Source organism: Lithobates pipiens, unplaced genomic scaffold (genome assembly GCF_037356315.1).
Source record: "Lithobates pipiens isolate NorthernLeopardFrog02 unplaced genomic scaffold, aLitPip1_a1.2 Scaffold_3, whole genome shotgun sequence".
In the NCBI taxonomy this organism is placed as follows: Eukaryota; Metazoa; Chordata; class Amphibia; order Anura; family Ranidae; genus Lithobates; species Lithobates pipiens.
Genome location: NW_027507790.1, coordinates 228,356,351 through 228,374,209, shown reverse-complemented (window position 1 = coordinate 228,374,209; position 17,859 = coordinate 228,356,351). Strand labels below are relative to the sequence as shown.

The window sequence follows — 17,859 nt, the reverse complement described above, 5'->3', positions numbered from 1 at the left end:
TATGTTCGAATGCTTTTGATTTTTGAAAATGGCACGAGAGCCGAACAAAGCTGATCCGGTCTTTATTCGGCCCTCCGATCAGCTGGCGGAAGCGCCGGCTGGTCGATCGGGACTCGCAGTGGGAGTTTTTGTTGCTTCTAAAAGCAATCCAGTGGCTAGTTAGGCCTTAGGACTGCTTTTACAAGGGAGCCAACTGTCAGCTCTAAAAAATGGTGCAAGGATGATGCCTGCCATCATCCCAGTATAACCACTTGAAGTTTAACAGTGTAAGGGAACAGCGCTGTTTTACATTTTCAAAATACCTTTTTCCTGCAGCACTGTTGTGTGGTCACATGATGTTTCCCTGTTCTGTGGTATTTGCAGGGAGAGAACCTCTGGAGGGGCTCCTATTACTCTCATGTACTGTATGCTCTCTAGTAGTGTGAGTCTGTGTCTGCACAGCCCTGATTGGTTCTGAATAAAAAAAAAAACTGTGTCAGAAGAGCAATTTAAATAAAATTATAATGCCGCGTACACACGATCGGAATTTCGGCCAGCAAAAGACTGATGAGAGGTTTTCGTCGGAAAATGTGACCACGTGTATGCTACATCGGAATTTTGCTGGCCAAATTTCCCCCAGCAAAAGATTGAGAGCAGGTTCTCAATTTTCCCAACGGAAATTCCGATCGCGTGTATGCAATTCTGGCACGCAAAAACTCACCCATGCTCAGATTCAACTACAGGACGAAAGCTATTGGCTATTGAACTTCTTTTTTCTAGTCCCGTCGTACGTGTTGTACGTCACCGCGTTCTTGACGGTCGGAATTTGGTGTGACCTTGTGTATGCAAGACAGCTTGAGCAAAATCCCGTCGGTATTCCGTCGGGAAAACCATCAGAGCTTTCTCCGGCCAAAATTCTGATCGTTTGTACGTGGCATTACTGTTTTACAGCTCCCAATAAATCTATATTGAACATCAAATGTGTATTTTTTTGTGCATTAATATGGTGTAGGTGGAGTCAAAGACAGGAAGTGTGTTTGTACTAAAAAAATACCCCCTCTCCTCGTCTCCATAGCATGGAGGGTATTCTGTGGTCTGCTGAATTAAACAGGGCACGGCTGATGACACTGCTTGAGATATAACTGCAGAATTCACAAAACACAGAAAAGCCCTAGATATCTGGAACTTTGCTTAAACAGATATAATGAAAAAAAATATATTTCAGAGCAAAACTGTATACGGTTCTTACAGAATGTGTTTCATATATTGCGAAAGAAGGAAACTTTGCATGTCTTCTGGAGATCGTATGATTTATTTCTCTTTCTCAGTATTTTGTTATTTAGATTTTTAACGTCTCCACAGGTCAAAGAGATGACCCATCCAATGCAGCAGGTTCTAATGGCGAGGACCACGGACAGAAACTGGATCAGATCCAGCACAGGTAAGTAGACACCCCGCTTAAGCCCGTACACACCTCTAGTTTTTTTTTCCGTACAACCCAGCCGGATTAACGAAAAAATCCCCCCCCCCCCACAGCCTCCCCCCCCCCCCACCCCTGATCAGCACTCTTAGCCATTGGCTGAGAGCACTGATTGGGAGCCAGTTGGCTGCTGGTTTTACAGCATGCACGTCCAACAGAAGCCAGCTAGATGGATGCCTTTTGTCAGACCAGCTGCCATACAATGCAAAATTCGGCCCGTGAATAATAGGCCAACTTTAGTGCCTCCATATGGCAGTAAAGAACAGTAAAGAGTTTGAAGAAAGGGCAAAGGTAACATGTTGGCACCCGTGTAACACATATGTGTTGCATCAAAAGATCGGCTTTAATGCCCACATGCTGCATATGTGTCACTGGGTGGCCAATGTTTCTGTGCTGAGATTGGGTTGCCAGCAAAGAGACCGAGCTGTCAGACACTTCACTATCAATAGCCTGCAGGACTGACTCCCAATCATGTGGCCACTGTGACAACTAATTACAGTGGTCACGTGATTGCCGATCCTTGCTGACCCCTGGGCATGCAGACCCTATTAAAAGGACGCTGGGACGTAAAGTAAATGTGCGGCCACAAGAAAACTGCAATGCTTACAGTAAGTAGCATGAGTACAAGTTACATACCTGCTGATGTAAAAACTCCACACATTTTATTTATTATAATTTTTTATTTTTTTTTTGGAAGGTTGCTGCTCAGTTTTCTGACCCATGTGTCGTTCACAGTCCATCCAAGCAAAGAGCTCAGTACAGCTTGTTTATGTCCCAATGTAAATGCCCATACACACTATCTGACTTTTTGACAACAAACATGCAAATTAGCTGTTTTAAGGCAACATCCGTCCGTGTGTATGCTCCATCAGACAAACTTTTTCATCGGACTTTTGTTGGCTGTGCGAACGGACAAAGTTTCCGGCAACAAAAGTCCGATGGAGGAAAGTCCGATCCTGTGTACAGAAAACCATAGCAGTTTTGTACAAAGTACAAACACGCATGCTCAGAACCAATGCAAAAGATCAGACAATACTGTACAGAAGTTGACCAAAGGTGGCAGTAAAGAGCAGAAAAACCACGTGATTTGGTAAGAGTTCGCGGAAAAATTCCTGCTGTGTGTATGCAATACAAGTTCACGGCTGACGCCCTTTGTACAAAAATCCATGGGAAAGTTTGTACAAAGTCCGATCGTGTGTATGAGGCTTAAGTGGAATAAATTAAAATAAAATTTAAATAAAACTGCCTACAGTGGTGCCTACAACCCGATTTTTGGATTCTGCTTTCTGTTCTGATCCCTACCCTTCTTTACTGTCCATTGAGGGACACAGGACTTCTTAAGTCCCATACACACGATCAGATTTTCCAACGGGAAATGTTCAATGTCAGGCTGTTGGCGGAAAATCCGATTGTATGTATGCTCCATCTGACACTTTTTGTCGGATTTTCCTCCAACAAATGTTGGCTAGCAGGTTTTCAAATTTTCCACCAACAAATGTCTTTTGTCGGATTTTCCGAGCGTGTGTACACAAGTCCATGAGAGAAAAGTCCAAAGCACAAACACGCATGCTCGGAAGCAAGGACGGTCTTGTAAACTAGCATTCGTAATGGAGAATTAACATTCGTGACGTGGCAAATTATGAAATCTCGAAATGCATCGCACATTCCCTTCTTCTAATGGGATAATAATAAAGCTGCTTTGCTGACACTGATGGAGTTATTGCAAACAAATTTTGAAAGGCTTTTTTTTTTCTAGTGATATCAAGATAATATTATTTATTTATTTATTTATTTTTTTTTGGCAAGTTAACACAACACCATTATCCCGTAGTTTTTAAGATCAAAGATACAACTATGTTGGTGTCCGTTGTCAATTTTACTTTGTATTTTTTTAAATGTAACTGCCTACTCCCAAAATGTAATTTGAAGTAAAACACATAGCCAAGTATTATTCTCCACAATTTTTTTATTGTGCATTAGAAAAAGAAAACAAATAACATTAGACATGCTATCTGCCAATAGAACTTAACCAAAAAGTGCATTATATGCATCCAAAAATATAGAAAATATACCAAATCAAATCATTATTTAATCAAAAAAATAATGTCAAAGCAATAACTCCAAGGCCAATAATAAATAACACGTTATCTCCTCTGATTCCGCAACATGTCTGGTTGACGAACGGGCATTCAGAAACAAACTGAAATGCACAAAATGAAAAATGCAAACTGAAAAGCACAAAAAGAAAAGCGCAAATCAACACTCACCAAACATCTACTAACACAAAATTAGCAGAAGAAGCCCAAAGGGTGTCGCTAAAGAGCTGAAAAACAACGTAGAACGTCACTACGTTCGTATTTGTTGGCCAACATTTGTGTGGCCGTGTGTATGCAAGCTAAGTTTGAGCCAACGCCCTTTGGACAAAGTTCCATGGTTTTGTTGTCGGAAAGTCTGATCATGTGTACGAGGCATTAGAATTTTTAGACTTCCCTCCATGAACTCCAAAAAAAGAATATTCCAGTGTAAAAAAATCCTATTTTTCTTGCCTTGATTCTCATGGCTCCTGGCCACAACCATTCTCCCAAGGGTCCTGTTGTTCATGTATCTACTACCCATCTTGCACTTGTATTACCCCTCTGCCAGAACGACACCTCCCCTGACCTTTTTGTTGTCTATGTTGTTCACTTAGGCCTCTTTTACACAAAAGGTCTGATTAGGTTTGCCTTTCAGTTATATCGGTGGACCTGATCAGACCCGCCATTCACCCCTATGTCCATTTACACCTGTCTATCTCCAATCCAATCAGGTCTGCTAAAAAAGAAACTGAAGGGGATCTGTCTCCCTCTATCTAGGGGGGAAGTCGGGTGTAAGCAAACACTGGAGTCTGTTTACACCTGCCATTCCATAGAGCAGAGTGGGCTCAGTCCATGTCATCCACTTGCATGATCTAATCAGCAAGGGATCAGTGTACAGATCTCCTACTGACCTTATAGGAGCCCGCCTGATGTGCAAAGGGCCTTACAATTCTGAAATTCCTCTTCTCTAGCCTATCACCTCTCCAACTTTTGCTTGTAAGGAAAACCTGAGTTCTGAAAATCTGGGAATGTCTTGAATGGAAACTCAAACTTCCTTGTTGGGTTTCATGTAAAAAAACAAGCACTTTACCTTTCATAGGCTCACACCTACCATTTCTGATCTTGAGGATCCATGCAACTGTCTGACTGTTCAGATCCTCAAGATCCTCCGGTCCCCAGCCCATAACAAGCAATTCTCATCTGTCCATGACAATTCATTTTACTAGGTTATTTTAAAGAGATGGAAAATCCCAGCTTTTGGTTGACTACTCCTTACTGTTTTGTGCATAATCAGTTTTAATATGTTCCCGTTACTTGCTCTGCATATTAATACATAGAGATGTGCCGTGGGGGGGGGGGGGGGGGGGGGGTGATTACAGTTATGTCTTTGTGTGGCAACAAACTTAAATATTGTTGATTTTTTAGAATTACAGGATTCCTTGACAATTGGCAGAAACTAGAGGCATGGTTTTCACTGCAGAATCTCCTAGTCAAAGTAGATGGAGAAGTGGAGGAGGACACTTTATACCAGTCAATGGAGAATGTATTTTTAACAGCTCTCTACAATAAGCAGAATAAAGGTACAGTGTTTAAAGCTAAGCTCCAGCTCTGTCTTCAGTCTTGCACATTTGTACAGGCTCCTCTCGTGTACTAAAATTGCTTACTCTTTGACTGCTTGCTGTGATCTTTTCATAGTGTGCATTAGAAATTGCAGCAAGTCAGATACAACTCACCTAATTTTCTGGCTGGGTGACATCTAACATCAATGACTAGAGCTTTCCTCCCCAGTCTTTCTGTGCCTGGCACTTTCATTCAGTTTTAGTTCTTTCAATCATGGAGGCTCAGCCTCACATCACATGCAAATTTAGCCTGCCTAGGATATCCACTCCTCCAGAGTGACATCTTTCCATTAGGTGCAGTGGCTCACCTGCTCAATATTTTTTTTTTGGGGGGGCAAACAAATCTGCCCCCCTCACTTGCACAACTGCCACCCCCTCTCTGCACAGGAAGGCAGCGATTGGACGGTGATCGGAGGTGGTGCAAGCTCCTGAAAGCTGCCCCTGGCCCACTCCCACTAGTTGGGATGGATGAGATGGGAAAGAGGCCATCCATGTCCTTGCCTTAGAAGGTGGTGCTAGATCCGGGGTAGAACTCCTGGAAGCTGCCCCTCCACCTACTGCAGCTTGCAGAGGGGAGAGCCGGGCCATTGCTTCTCCTCCCGGCCGAACAGGAAGTGAGTCCTGAGACCCGATTAGCCAGGAGTCCTAAGACTTCCTGGCCAATCGGGTCTCTGGACCCACTTCCTGATTGGCCGGGAGGAGAAGCAGGAAAACATTAATGAAAATAAATTCGCTAAAGTCACACAACTGGGTGGGCACAGTGCTCTGCGCCCCCTAAGCCCACCCTTTTTTGAAGCCAATTAGAGCCTCAGTCTGTAATCATGTACTTAAGAAAAAAAAACACTGAAATCCATGCATCTGGCGTGCCATGCAAGTTGATTAGGGGCCGGGCATGTGGATTAGGGGGGTGGTGCCCCCTGCGCCCTGTATGACGGGTCCCCCCTTATTAGGTGTATTATTTTTTTCATAACTCCTCCCAAGAGCCAGCTTGTCAGGTCACCTTGAGGCGAGGTGACAGATGCACACCGTAGGGATCAGGAGTGCACCACAAGGTTGTGGACCCTACGGCTGACTGCTGCGGACGGGAGACAGGTCCCACCGGGGTTAGAGCGTAAGATTCCCTGGGGCGCGGAGTCTAAGAGCCAGCAGGTGTTCACCAGAGCCTCGAGTGGTGAGGATGGACTTGACTGCAACTGGCTCCAGGTCGCGACCCCCAGGGTCCCCCAGCTCGCACCCACAGTAGGCAACAGGAGGATAGGGATGGTGAGGGACAAAGCCAAGGTCGGGGCCACAAGCAGACAGGAATAGTCAGGGACACGCCAAAAGGTCAGGATCACAGGCAAACAGGGATAGTCAAAGACACCCCAAAGTCGGTAACGGAACAACAGAAGAGCACACGGCAGGTAACAGGAAGCTAAACACACAAAGGAATACACAATGGTTGATCAGCAGGGATGGCCTGCAGTGCACAGGTTAATATAGAGTTCTCTGATAGGAGCTAGGGTGGAGTCATGCCAGAGGATGGATTACAAAAGCAGTCAGGTGAGGGTCGGCTGGTCTCTAGAGATGAACACATGGAAACAGGTAAGCAGACCAAGTCTATTGCATAACCATGACACAGCTTACTTGATAGGAGTACCAGAGCAGGGTGCTGTGATTCCTTTTTAGGAAACTATGTACAGAAAAATGCCAAATCAATAGACTCTGAAAATAAGATTTTATAATTCTCATTTCACTCCCAGCTTCTCTGCTTGTTACCTGTGTGTTAGAATAACATTTGATACCATTTACTGAAAGTCACATTCATATTGTGAATTGTCTACTATCATATATACCAGTTTACCTGGGCCATGGCCCATATGGCAGTAGTAGCAGTGTTGTAGTCATAGGTGTGCGCAGCCTATTGCATTACGGTGTGCACCCCAAAGCTTAAACACGCATGCCTTTCTCTGCAGCCACAGCTGCAAAGGACAGTGAATGAATGGGAAGCGCTCTGTGCTGAGTGGCTCCCTGCTCATTCACAATCTGAAGCATAGTAAACACAGTTTACTATGCTTTGTTTATAAATGAGCACAGTGAGTGTGTTCATTTAGAAAAGGAGGGAGCTGGTAAATTACATATTTACCAGTCCCTTCCCCCATTCTCCATCTTGAAACATCCCCTGCAGCAGCTGGGAGGAGAGGAAGGAAGCCAGCAGCACTGTGGGGCAGGTGGGGGCAACACAGGGGCAAACCTGGGCAGTAGGGGGAATCAGGGGTTAAGTAGCTTAGGGAAAGGACTCAGGAGGGCAAGACATTAGACTGGACAGGCACACACATGAAATTGACTCTCACAGTGACACTGACGGCAGTGTGCAGCAGCACAGATGATGATGACACCTCATCGACATGACACGTCCCCTCCTGAGTCTCTCTACATGCCAGGTGGTCCCTTCAGTCCAATCCAGTCCAAACAGCATTGACAGTCCCACTCCCTACGTGCCTTGCTCCAGTCATGCAAACTGCCACACGAGGCTCCAGCCACTCTGTTCGGCTTCCTTGCACCATGACATCACACAGCATGCTCAGGTACCGCCTCCATCAGGCCCGCCCCCCTGCCGTGCCACCCGAACACACTGTAGCAGGCACTCGTCACAGCCATGTTTTTAACTGCCAACCTTTTCCCGTCACTTTCTGGAGAAAAGTGCCAGTTAAAACACTGACAGTTGGTAAAACAAGTCAGGGTCTTTATTGCCTCCTTTCTTTAGCATTCTAATTCCATATTTGTGATGTCCTGTTTTTATTTATTGTATGTGATCTACAGATAAAGAGGCTGAGAAGAAGGAAGAGATTCCACCATTGCCAGTCACGCCACCAGCTCCCTCTCCACCTCCACCTCCCACTCCCCCTCCAGAGACCATCAAAGAACCACGTCCTTCGTCTTCTGAAAAACAGAAATCTGCAAAAAAAGGAAAGGGAAGATCTAAGTCACCCAAAGGTCCTGTGACTTCTCTTAAATAATTGAAGATTTATCTCTGGAAATGTTTTTCCTTCCAACCTTCCTTTTAAAATTAACAATTACCACATCTGCTGGTGTCTTGTCATATCCTGAAGCTCAGCATGGTGGTTTATTTTTTCATGCAATACATCATAACTTACTGGGGTTGTGATATACCCAGTAGAACATGGAACACTTCTTAAGAACTGTATTTCTATCCTAAAAAAGGATCGGAGAATTCCCTGTCCTTCCTATTCTTTCCTAAACTCCACCTACCGGTGAACCATCTATGCTTCCCTCTGTGCTTCTCTACACACTGGGTCCTGATATCCTTCAGAAATTAATTGTATAATGAAACTTCTTTACCATAAGACTTCTGTGCCCTCCTGTATAACCTCAAAGATCAAAATATCTTTTTCTTTTCTAATTTCTTTTCACATCTTGAAAATATGTACAATATTTCTTTTCTGCTGCAGCTCTATTAAAGAACTCTCCACCATGTCAAACTCATGTCCACTCTCCTAGCATGCTAAGTCCTTCTTTTTTTTTTTTTATAAGACTTTTGCGTTTGGAGAGGTCTTTATCTTGTATCTATTAAATCATATTGTCTATTCCCCTAAACTAAAAACATCAGCAAGCTATTTTTTCTGCAGTTTTTATGGTTTTATTTTTGATTATATGTTAACTTGAATATAGTGTACATACTGTAGATAATCCATCCCTCAGCACTGGACTTTAATTGGAAGTTTAAAATAAATCTTAATAATTATGTAAGATTCATAGATTAAACCATGCAGAACTTGTAATACATATGTAGGCAGGAAAACCTTTTATACCCTATATAGGCAGGACTGGAAAAAATTCTGCACCCCTTTCTTCCCAGTACTAGTTCCTATGCAATCTTCTTTGATTGCATAGGAACTAGTACTGGGAAGAAAGGGGTGCATCATTTTAGGCTTTAAGAAAAGTTTGTCTGATAAGGATAATTGGTACAAGGATCAGAAGTATTATTGTGTTAATTGGGCTAATTGCACTTTAGAAAGCAACAGTCGTTTGAGTATACACATTGGGGTTGATTTGCTAAAGACCAACAGACTGTGCACTTTGCAAGCTCAGTTGCTTAAGAGTTCGGTAAATGAGGTGAAACTTTGCTTTGCAAAGAATGCCCAATCACATGCAAAGGAAAAAAAAAATGTTGCTTGCATATGATTGGCTGATGGTCCAGTCAGCAGAGCTTTCCCTCATTTACTAAGCTCTGGAGCAAATGCACTTGCAAAGTGCATAGTCTATTTTCCTTTAGTAAATCAACCCCATTTCCGTGTTTTTTTCTATTTTTATTTCAATAATGCTTATTGAAAGGTTTATAAGTAACAGAGATCATACACCATAAGAACAATTGTAAATATCAGCAGACATTGATATCCTCTAATGAGCAAAGAACATGGTTAGATACAATTGGTACAATAGGGTGTAGGTATATATAAGCGGACCTTTTAAACAGCGTGTATTATTATTATTATACAGGATTTATATAGCGCCAACAGTTTGCGCAGCGCTTAACAAAATGAAGGCAGACATTACAGATACATTACAATTTGGTACAAGAGGAATTGGAGGGCCCTGCTCGCTAGAGCTTACAATCTAGGAGGGAGGGTCAATTGATACAAAAGGTAATAGCTGCGGGGAGATGAGCTGATGGAGGAAGTAAAACCGTGTTAGAAGCAGGATAGACTTCTTTGAAGAGAAGGGTTTTCAGGGATCGTCTAAAGATGAATAGATTAGGGGACAGTCGGACAGATTGGAGTAGGGAGTTCCAAAGGATGGGAGAAGCTCTGGAGAAATCCCGTAGACGAGCATTGGAGGAGGTGACAGGGGAGCTACAGAGCACGATGTCTTGGGAGGACTGAAGAGAGCGGCTTGGTTGGTATTTTGGTTCTAGGTTAGTGATGTAGCTGGGGGCAGAGTTGTGGATGGCTTTGTAAATTATTGTTAGTACTTTGAATTTTATTCGTTGGGTGAGTGGAAGCCAGTGCAGGGATTGGCAGAGGGTGGTGGAGGACACTGAATGGTTGGTAAGGTGGATGAGTCTTGCAGCGGCATTCATTATGGATTGAAGGGGGGGTAGTGTATGTAAAGGTAATCCAATGAGGAGGGAGTTGCAGTAGTTAAGGCAAGAGATGGCCAGGGAGTGAATTAGAAGCTTGGTGGTGTCATTGGTGAAAAAGGGGCGTTTTCTAGAGATGTTGCGGAGGCTAAGGTGACATGATTTGGACAGGGATTGGATGTGGGCCTGAAAGGACAGTTCACAGTCTAGGGTTACCCCTAGCACCCTGGCATGTGGGGATGGACTGATAGTTGTGCCATTGATCTTGACAGAGAAGTCAGGGGAAGGGGCACGTAGGGGAGGAAATATGAGCTTGGTTTTCGATAGATTCAGGTTGCATGTACCATATTAACAGTCGAGGACCAGGGTAGGGATATAGTCTGGTCCCCCTCGACACCCCAACCGGGGTCAGACTGTGTCCGGCAGGGAGACCATATCTCCCACCCTCTGTTCCTTTCCAAAAGTACTAAATAAATCTGGTTACAAACCATCTTGTATCATATCTTCAGTGTTAATATTTCAATCAGCGTGCAGCTAGACCTCCTGTCCTGTCTTTGCTGATTGTACAGTGTGTTTATGGTGAAAAGGTTTCATTTGGAGGTATCTATGTCTACTTGACTAAAGATAATATATCTTTGGAGGTTATAGAAACGACATTGAGTGTATCATGACCTTTGTTTATCAAGACTGCTGTGTTATCCTTCTGAGGTTCGAGCTAGTCATATTCAATTGTAGTTCTCTAGCATGGTCCATTGTCGTGTTTTGTTCAGTGTTTACAACAGCTGGCAATGCTGTATTTAGTGATATACCCAGTTTTCTAAAAGCTGATTGATTTCCTACATTGTAAAATTTCTGCACAACGCACTTATGCTGGAACACTGTAAATGGCTTTGTTTGAGGCCACATTTCGCACAAGAGAACCTGTAGCTTTGGACAAAACAGTAGGATATATAGTAAGAGGGCAGAGAAAAATATGGATTTTGTTTTCATGTAATGCATCATACAAATGTATCTCTTACCAATGGCATTGCAGAGAATGGGGGGGGGGGGGGGGGTGGCAATGCTTTTTTAGTTAAGTGCCAACCATATCTTACTTAAAATCCCTACATCTTTTACCGCTAAACTCCAATATCCCAAGTCTAATGTCTTTATGCTGGGCTAGCCAATAAAGAATAGTGCTTGAACTGTATATAGCATGGTGTGTTCTTTACAGCTGGATACACTGCCTGCACAAGGACATGGACAAAAGTGCTACAGCAGTCAGGGTCATTGCAGAATGTACAATTTGCTTAGACCACACCATTGAGAAAATAGTCTTATTTTAAACATGAAGGGTCAGTGGGGCTCAGTGGGTTTTCTTTTAAATGATGTCTAAAGTTCCACTTAAAAATCCATTTGCTCCTGGTCAGGGGCGCCAATGCACGTTGATTCCACAAAGGAGTACTGCTTTGTATCTGCAACTGCAGCTCCAAGTGCCATGACTGCAGAGGTCCATCTCCCTAAGGCGGTAGTGAAGAGCACAACTGTTGCCATTGTTATCATGCAAACCATTTATAGAAAAAGGTAAATGGTGATCCTCACTGGTCTCAACCTCCCCTCTCACGCATCTCACCCATTAAATAGGCTTATTCTTAGATGTCTCTACAATGGAGCCTATTTTATAGGCAAAATGTGCCACAGGGGGAGCAGAGACTGGCGAGGATAACCATTGGCATTTACCATTAAAGTTTATAATAATACTGACAACAGTTATGCTGTTCACTACTTCTTTATGGAATTATACGATACAGGTAAACAAAGGCTGCCAAGGTGTACTAATTGATTATTTGACTATATTATTGACTATATTGACTATAATTGACTATATGATGGATATGCTTTGATAGCAAATAAATTCTACCTAGGCGTTTATATCAAAAGTAAAAATGGCATTTGCAGTTGATAACTCATCATGTGCTTTATCATAAATGAGAAGCAAAACATGTCAATACACCCCTTGAAATTAACCACTGTGCTTGGCAATCACATAAAATCCCAATAAAATACATTTACGTTTTTGGTTGTATGACAAAATGTGGAAAATTTCTAGGGGTGTGAATACTTTTTCATGACACTATAACTCTCCACCATTCAAAGCCCTTCATTACCTGTAATTTTAAAGATTTATTGTATTAACGATCAAGGGTGGTAACAGAGTTTGCTTGGTGGAGAGTTAATGTATGTTTTAGGAGATGTATAATATTTTTAATGTTGTGCTTTTTTAATTTTTTTTTTTTTAAGACATTCACGTACAAGAGTTTAGCTGTAAATGGTCCTATTAATATTAACATGTTTCCTAAAATCTTGTTTTTGCATTATATATAGCATTTTCTGATTACAATGTAAAAAAATAATATACTGTACTCAATTATACATAGACATGAATGTATAGATTCCTGAAGGGTTAGGATCTCTGCTAGGATTTAATCTCTGGCTGTGGCCCTATTTGTGAGATCCTGCTTCAGCTAATGCCCTGGTGACCATAATCCCTGGGACAAAAAGTGATGTGAAATATGCAGTTTTGCTGTGGTCACTGAAAAAGAAGGGAAGTTTCCTACTGTGAACCCTTCCACTGAGAACTGTCAAAAATTGAATTGCTTTCTTTACTTGCTCTTGTGTCACCAAGACCGTCAATAAGGGGACATTTCCCTAAGGCAAATTTCACACTTGTATAAGAACAGTGTGAACAGCAAGTTTTTGTGCAAAACGTTTATCAAGCTTTTTCAAAGCTTTTAAAATACCATTCATTTCCAGTGTGTAAAAGGTTGAACACAAATCCTAAGAGGAGTGCTGATGACCACTTTAAACAAGCTGCTAGCAGGCTTCAACACTTCTTGAAGCTTGTTGAAAGCCTTAAGAACAGCTTATTGTTCACACTGCTCTTATAAAAGCAGAAGTCTGTGTGAAACAGGCCTAACATTGTTATTAAAAACCTGCAGAGTTTTTTCCTCTTTCAAACTCTATCCAACACTAGGAAAAAGATTTAGGTGACATTCCATATTAAACTCTTGGACAACACATGTAATAATAACTTTTTTTATCATATTGGGTGATCTGACAATTGCTCACTGGTCTTACTGTGTATATGTAGTATAATAATAATAATATATATATTATTAAATGTATTTTATTCATTACACACTTATGTGTGCACAGTTTGTGCGTGTATAGATAGATTTATGTAAATCTCACAAGTGGCTTCTCATAGTGTTGTCTTTACATTATTGCTGCTTTTATATTCATTTCATAGCCAGCCCATGTAGTTTTTCTTGAGCTAAAGTTGCTGCAAGACTGTATTATTAAAAAATGCCAATTGTGAGCTAATTTGTCTTCTTTATCTTCATAGATAGTTCTGTAGATAAAAAAGAAAAGAAGGCAGATACTCCTCGAGGAAAAGATTCAGCACCCAAGTCACCAAAAGCAGGTAGAATACAATTTTACAATTTTTAATTTTAGCTTAAAGAATTGTCATTAATTCTTTTCTCACTGCTCTGTTCCCTTTGGGACAAAATACGTGTAGTACCTTGACGAATGTTGCTATGTGCTTCTTAAAGAGGTGTTCCAGCCCCCCGCAAATTAAAAGCCAGCAGCTACAAATACTGCAGCTGCGGACTTTTGATACATGGACACTTACCTGTCCATGGAGCCAGCAATTTTGACACCCCAGCCGAGCTTTAGATCAGCTGTCAGGTGAAGCTGCCGCTATTTCTGGTAAGGGAACCCGGCAGTGAAGCCTTTCATCTTCACAGCCGGTTTCCTACTTGCGCGCTGCACTTTCTGATTGGTCTGGAGGAGGAGGAAGGAGGAGGGGGCCGAACTTCCGACAGATCGAGCCACGGCCCGGCCTCCCGGAAGTCCGACGGGGACCTGTCAAAAACAGGTCCCCGTTCCCCCCTGAAAGGTGCCAAGGTGGCACCGGAGGGGGGAGGAGATGGATAAACAGGACAGGACAGGATTCGATCCATCTATGGGCAGGCTAATTGGTACAACCAGACAGTTTTTTTACATATGATTACTGCTGGCGGCTATAGCTGTGTTCTTCCAGCCGGGAGGGTTCCTTGCCCGACCCCCCCCCCCCCCCAATCCAGGCATAACGGCAGAACACATTAGCGCTGTTGAAGGCATTCCCCTGTAAACACTGACTGTGTTGATGGGCAAATTGAGCAAATCAAATCACCTATGGCCTGCTTAAATCCATGCTATGGGGTTTCACATGGAGCCCCACCTTTGCCCAATCAGCAGCAGGAGAAATGCAGAGGAAAGGGAAACTGATGTGCCCCTCTCCTTCTGTATTCCCCCTGCCGAAGCTTGTCTTGGGAAAATACTCAGAGCTACTGTTATGAAGTTCCCACCTCTTTCCTAGCTATGTTGTCGGACTGCTGCAAAGAGGAGGGACAACATAGGACAAGGTACTACAAGCACGTTGTACCATGCAGGACAAAACAGTGAAAACAAAAATGTATTATATTTTTTGTTTACGCATTAATCACAAAACTGAAAAATAGCATGTGAGCATTTGTAGTGACAATGTTTTTGTGCGTTGTACAAAAGGCTCTCAGGAAGAGTTTACAAATCATAAAAATCTATTGCATCATCAAAAAAAATAATAATCTTGAGGCAATCTGAAACCTGTCTGTTTGAGACCATAAGGAGGGAAATCACAAGCAATGTACCTAATTCACACATTATCTAAAGCAATGGCATAGTTTAGGTCTGTTGGGAATGCAGCCAGGAGTGGACACATTGGAGGAGGAGAGAAAGCACAGGAATAAGAACACACAGGTGAGAGATGACAGCACAGAAACAAGATAGAGATAGCAGCATGAAGACAGGAGACAAATTACAGCAAAGAGGAAAAAGATGACAGCACAGAGTCATCAGAAAAAATAAATGATGGTGCAGAGACAAGAGAGAGAAGACTACACAGAAACAGAGACTGCTGATAAGATAGAGAGGAGAGATGACAATACAGACACAGGTGAGAGATGACAGCACAGAAACAAGATAAAGATGGCAGCATGGAAACAAGAGAAAAATGACAGCAAAGAGGAAAACAGATGACAGCACAGGGACATCAGAGAAATGGTGGTGCAGAGACAAGAAAGAGAAGACTACACAGAAACTGAGTTCTGACAAAATAGAAGAGAAGAAAGATGACAACACAGACACAGTTGAGAGATGACAGCACAGGAACAAGAAAGAAGGACAAAACATGAGGACCGAGAGGATATGACAACACAAAGGAAAAAAAAGAGATGGCAATGCAAATAAGAATAGACGCAACAGCACATAGACAGAAAACTGATCACAGCTGAAAGATGAGAACATAGAAAGAAGAGTATTCGCAGCCCAGAGGCAAGAAAGATGTAGGGCTTCGAGAGAGATGAAAGCACAGAGTAAGGAGAAAGATGATGCTACAGAGACAAGAACAATGACACTAAAGAGATGAAAGTTATGGCAATGCAGAGGTAGAAGAGAGAGAGGTGAGATCACAGAGACAGATAACAGCCTAAAACAACAGCACAGTGTCAGGAGAGACATAGCAGCAGAAAACTATGGAGATGGTTACAGGACAGGAGAGGGTATTGCATAGATATAGGAAACAGACAACAGGACAGAGATAGGAAAGAGACAACAGCACATAAAATAAATAACATAACAAATACAGAAAGAGATATAAACATGGATAGAAGAAAAATGACAACACAGAGACAAGAAAGATGGCACAAAACAAGGAGAAAGATGATGCTACAGAGAAAAGAAAGAAATGGCAACACAAGCACAGGAAAGATATGACAACCCAGATAGAGTCGAAAGAAAAGAGATGACAACAAAGACATGAACGATGACAGAACAGAGACGGGAGAAAAATAATGCTACAGAGGTCATAAAGAAATTACAACACAAAAATAGGAAAGATATGACAACACAGACAGCAGAGAGAGAGAGAGGTGACAGTGCATAAAGGTAACAGATGAGAGCGCAGAGAGGGAACAGATGAGAGCGTTTAGAAGATACAGATGAGTTCGTGGAGAGGGAACAGATGACAGTGCAGAGAGGGGACAGATGAGAGCTCAAAGAGGGATCAGATGAGAGCGCGGTGAGTGGACAGATGAGAGTGCGGAGAGAGGACAGATGAGAGCGCGGAGAGGGGACAGATGAGAGCGCGGTGAGTGGACAGATGAGAGTGAGGAGAGGGGACAGATGAGAGCGCGGAGAGGGGACAGATGAGAGCGAGGAGAGGGGACAGATGAGAGCGCGGTGAGTGGACAGATGAGAGCAAGGAGAGGTAACAGATGAGAGCGAGGAGAGGGAACAGATGAGAGCGAGGAGAGGGGACAGATGAGAGCGAGGAGAGGGGACAGATGAGAGCACGGAGAGGGGACAGATGAGAGCGCGGAGAGGGGACAGATGAGAGCGCGGAGAGGGGACTGATGAGAGCGCGGGGAGGGGACAGATGAGAGCGCGGAGAGGGGACAGATGAGAGCGCGGAGAGGGGACAGATGAGAGCGCGGAGAGGGGACAGATGAGAGCGCGGAGAGGGGACAGATGAGAGCGCAGAGAGGGATCAGATGAGAGCGCGGTGAGTGGACAGATGAGAGCGCGGTGAGTGGACAGATGAGAGCGCGGAGAGGGGACAGATGAGAGCGCGGAGAGGGGACAGATGAGAGCGTGGAGAGGGGACAGATGAGAGCGTGGAGAGGGGACAGATGAGAGCGTGGAGAGGGGACAGATGAGAGCGAGGAGAGGGGACAGATGAGAGCGCGTAGACGGGACAGATGAGAGCGCAGAGAGGGGACAGATGAGAGTGCAGAGAGGGATCAGATGAGAGCGCGGTGAGTGGACAGATGAGAGTGCGGAGAGAGGACAGATGAGAGCGCGGAGAGAGGACAGATGAGAGCGCGGAGAGAGGACAGATGAGAGCGCGGAGAGGGGACAGATGAGAGCGCGGTGAGTGGACAGATGAGAGCGCGGAGAGGGGACAGATGAGAGCGCGGAGAGGGGACAGATGAGAGCGAGGAGAGGGAACAAATGAGAGCGAGGAGAGGGGACAGATGAGAGCGAGGAGAGGGAACAGATGAGAGCGAGGAGAGGGGACAGATGAGAGCGAGGAGAGGGAACAGATGAGAGCGAGGAGAGGGGACAGATGAGAGCGAGGAGAGGGGACAGATGAGAGCGAGGAGAGGGGACAGATGAGAGCGCGGAGAGGGGACAGATGAGAGCGCGGAGAGGGGACAGATGAGAGCGCGGAGAGGGGACAGATGAGAGCGCGGAGAGGGGACAGATGAGAGCGCGGAGAGGGGACAGATGAGAGAGGGGACAGATGAGAGAGGGGACAGATGAGAGAGGGGACAGATGAGAGAGGGGACAGATGAGAGAGGGGACAGATGAGAGAGGGGACAGATGAGAGAGGGGACAGATGAGAGAGGGGACAGATGAGAGCGCGGAGAGGGGACAGATGAGAGCCCAGAGAGGGATCAGATGAGAGCAAGGAGAGGGAACAGATGAGAGCGCGGAGAGGGGACAGATGAGAGCGTGGAGAGGGGACAGATGAGAGCGTGGAGAGGGGACAGATGAGAGCGTGGA

The 17,859-nt window shown here is 44.0% G+C and overlaps 1 protein-coding gene across 3 annotated transcripts in view; it reads left to right on the top strand.

The window, feature by feature from the left end:
* Positions 1 to 17,859, top strand: part of SPEF2 (sperm flagellar 2) — a 231,501-nt gene that overhangs the window by 145,097 nt on the left and 68,545 nt on the right. For all 3 annotated transcript variants that reach the window (XM_077462869.1, XM_077462868.1, XM_077462871.1), the window contains exons 17-20: positions 1,342 to 1,420; positions 4,960 to 5,114; positions 7,956 to 8,129; positions 13,619 to 13,696. In XM_077462869.1, the coding sequence (XP_077318995.1) occupies positions 1,342 to 1,420; positions 4,960 to 5,114; positions 7,956 to 8,129; positions 13,619 to 13,696 (486 nt within the window). The remainder of the gene's footprint in view (positions 1 to 1,341; positions 1,421 to 4,959; positions 5,115 to 7,955; positions 8,130 to 13,618; positions 13,697 to 17,859) is intronic.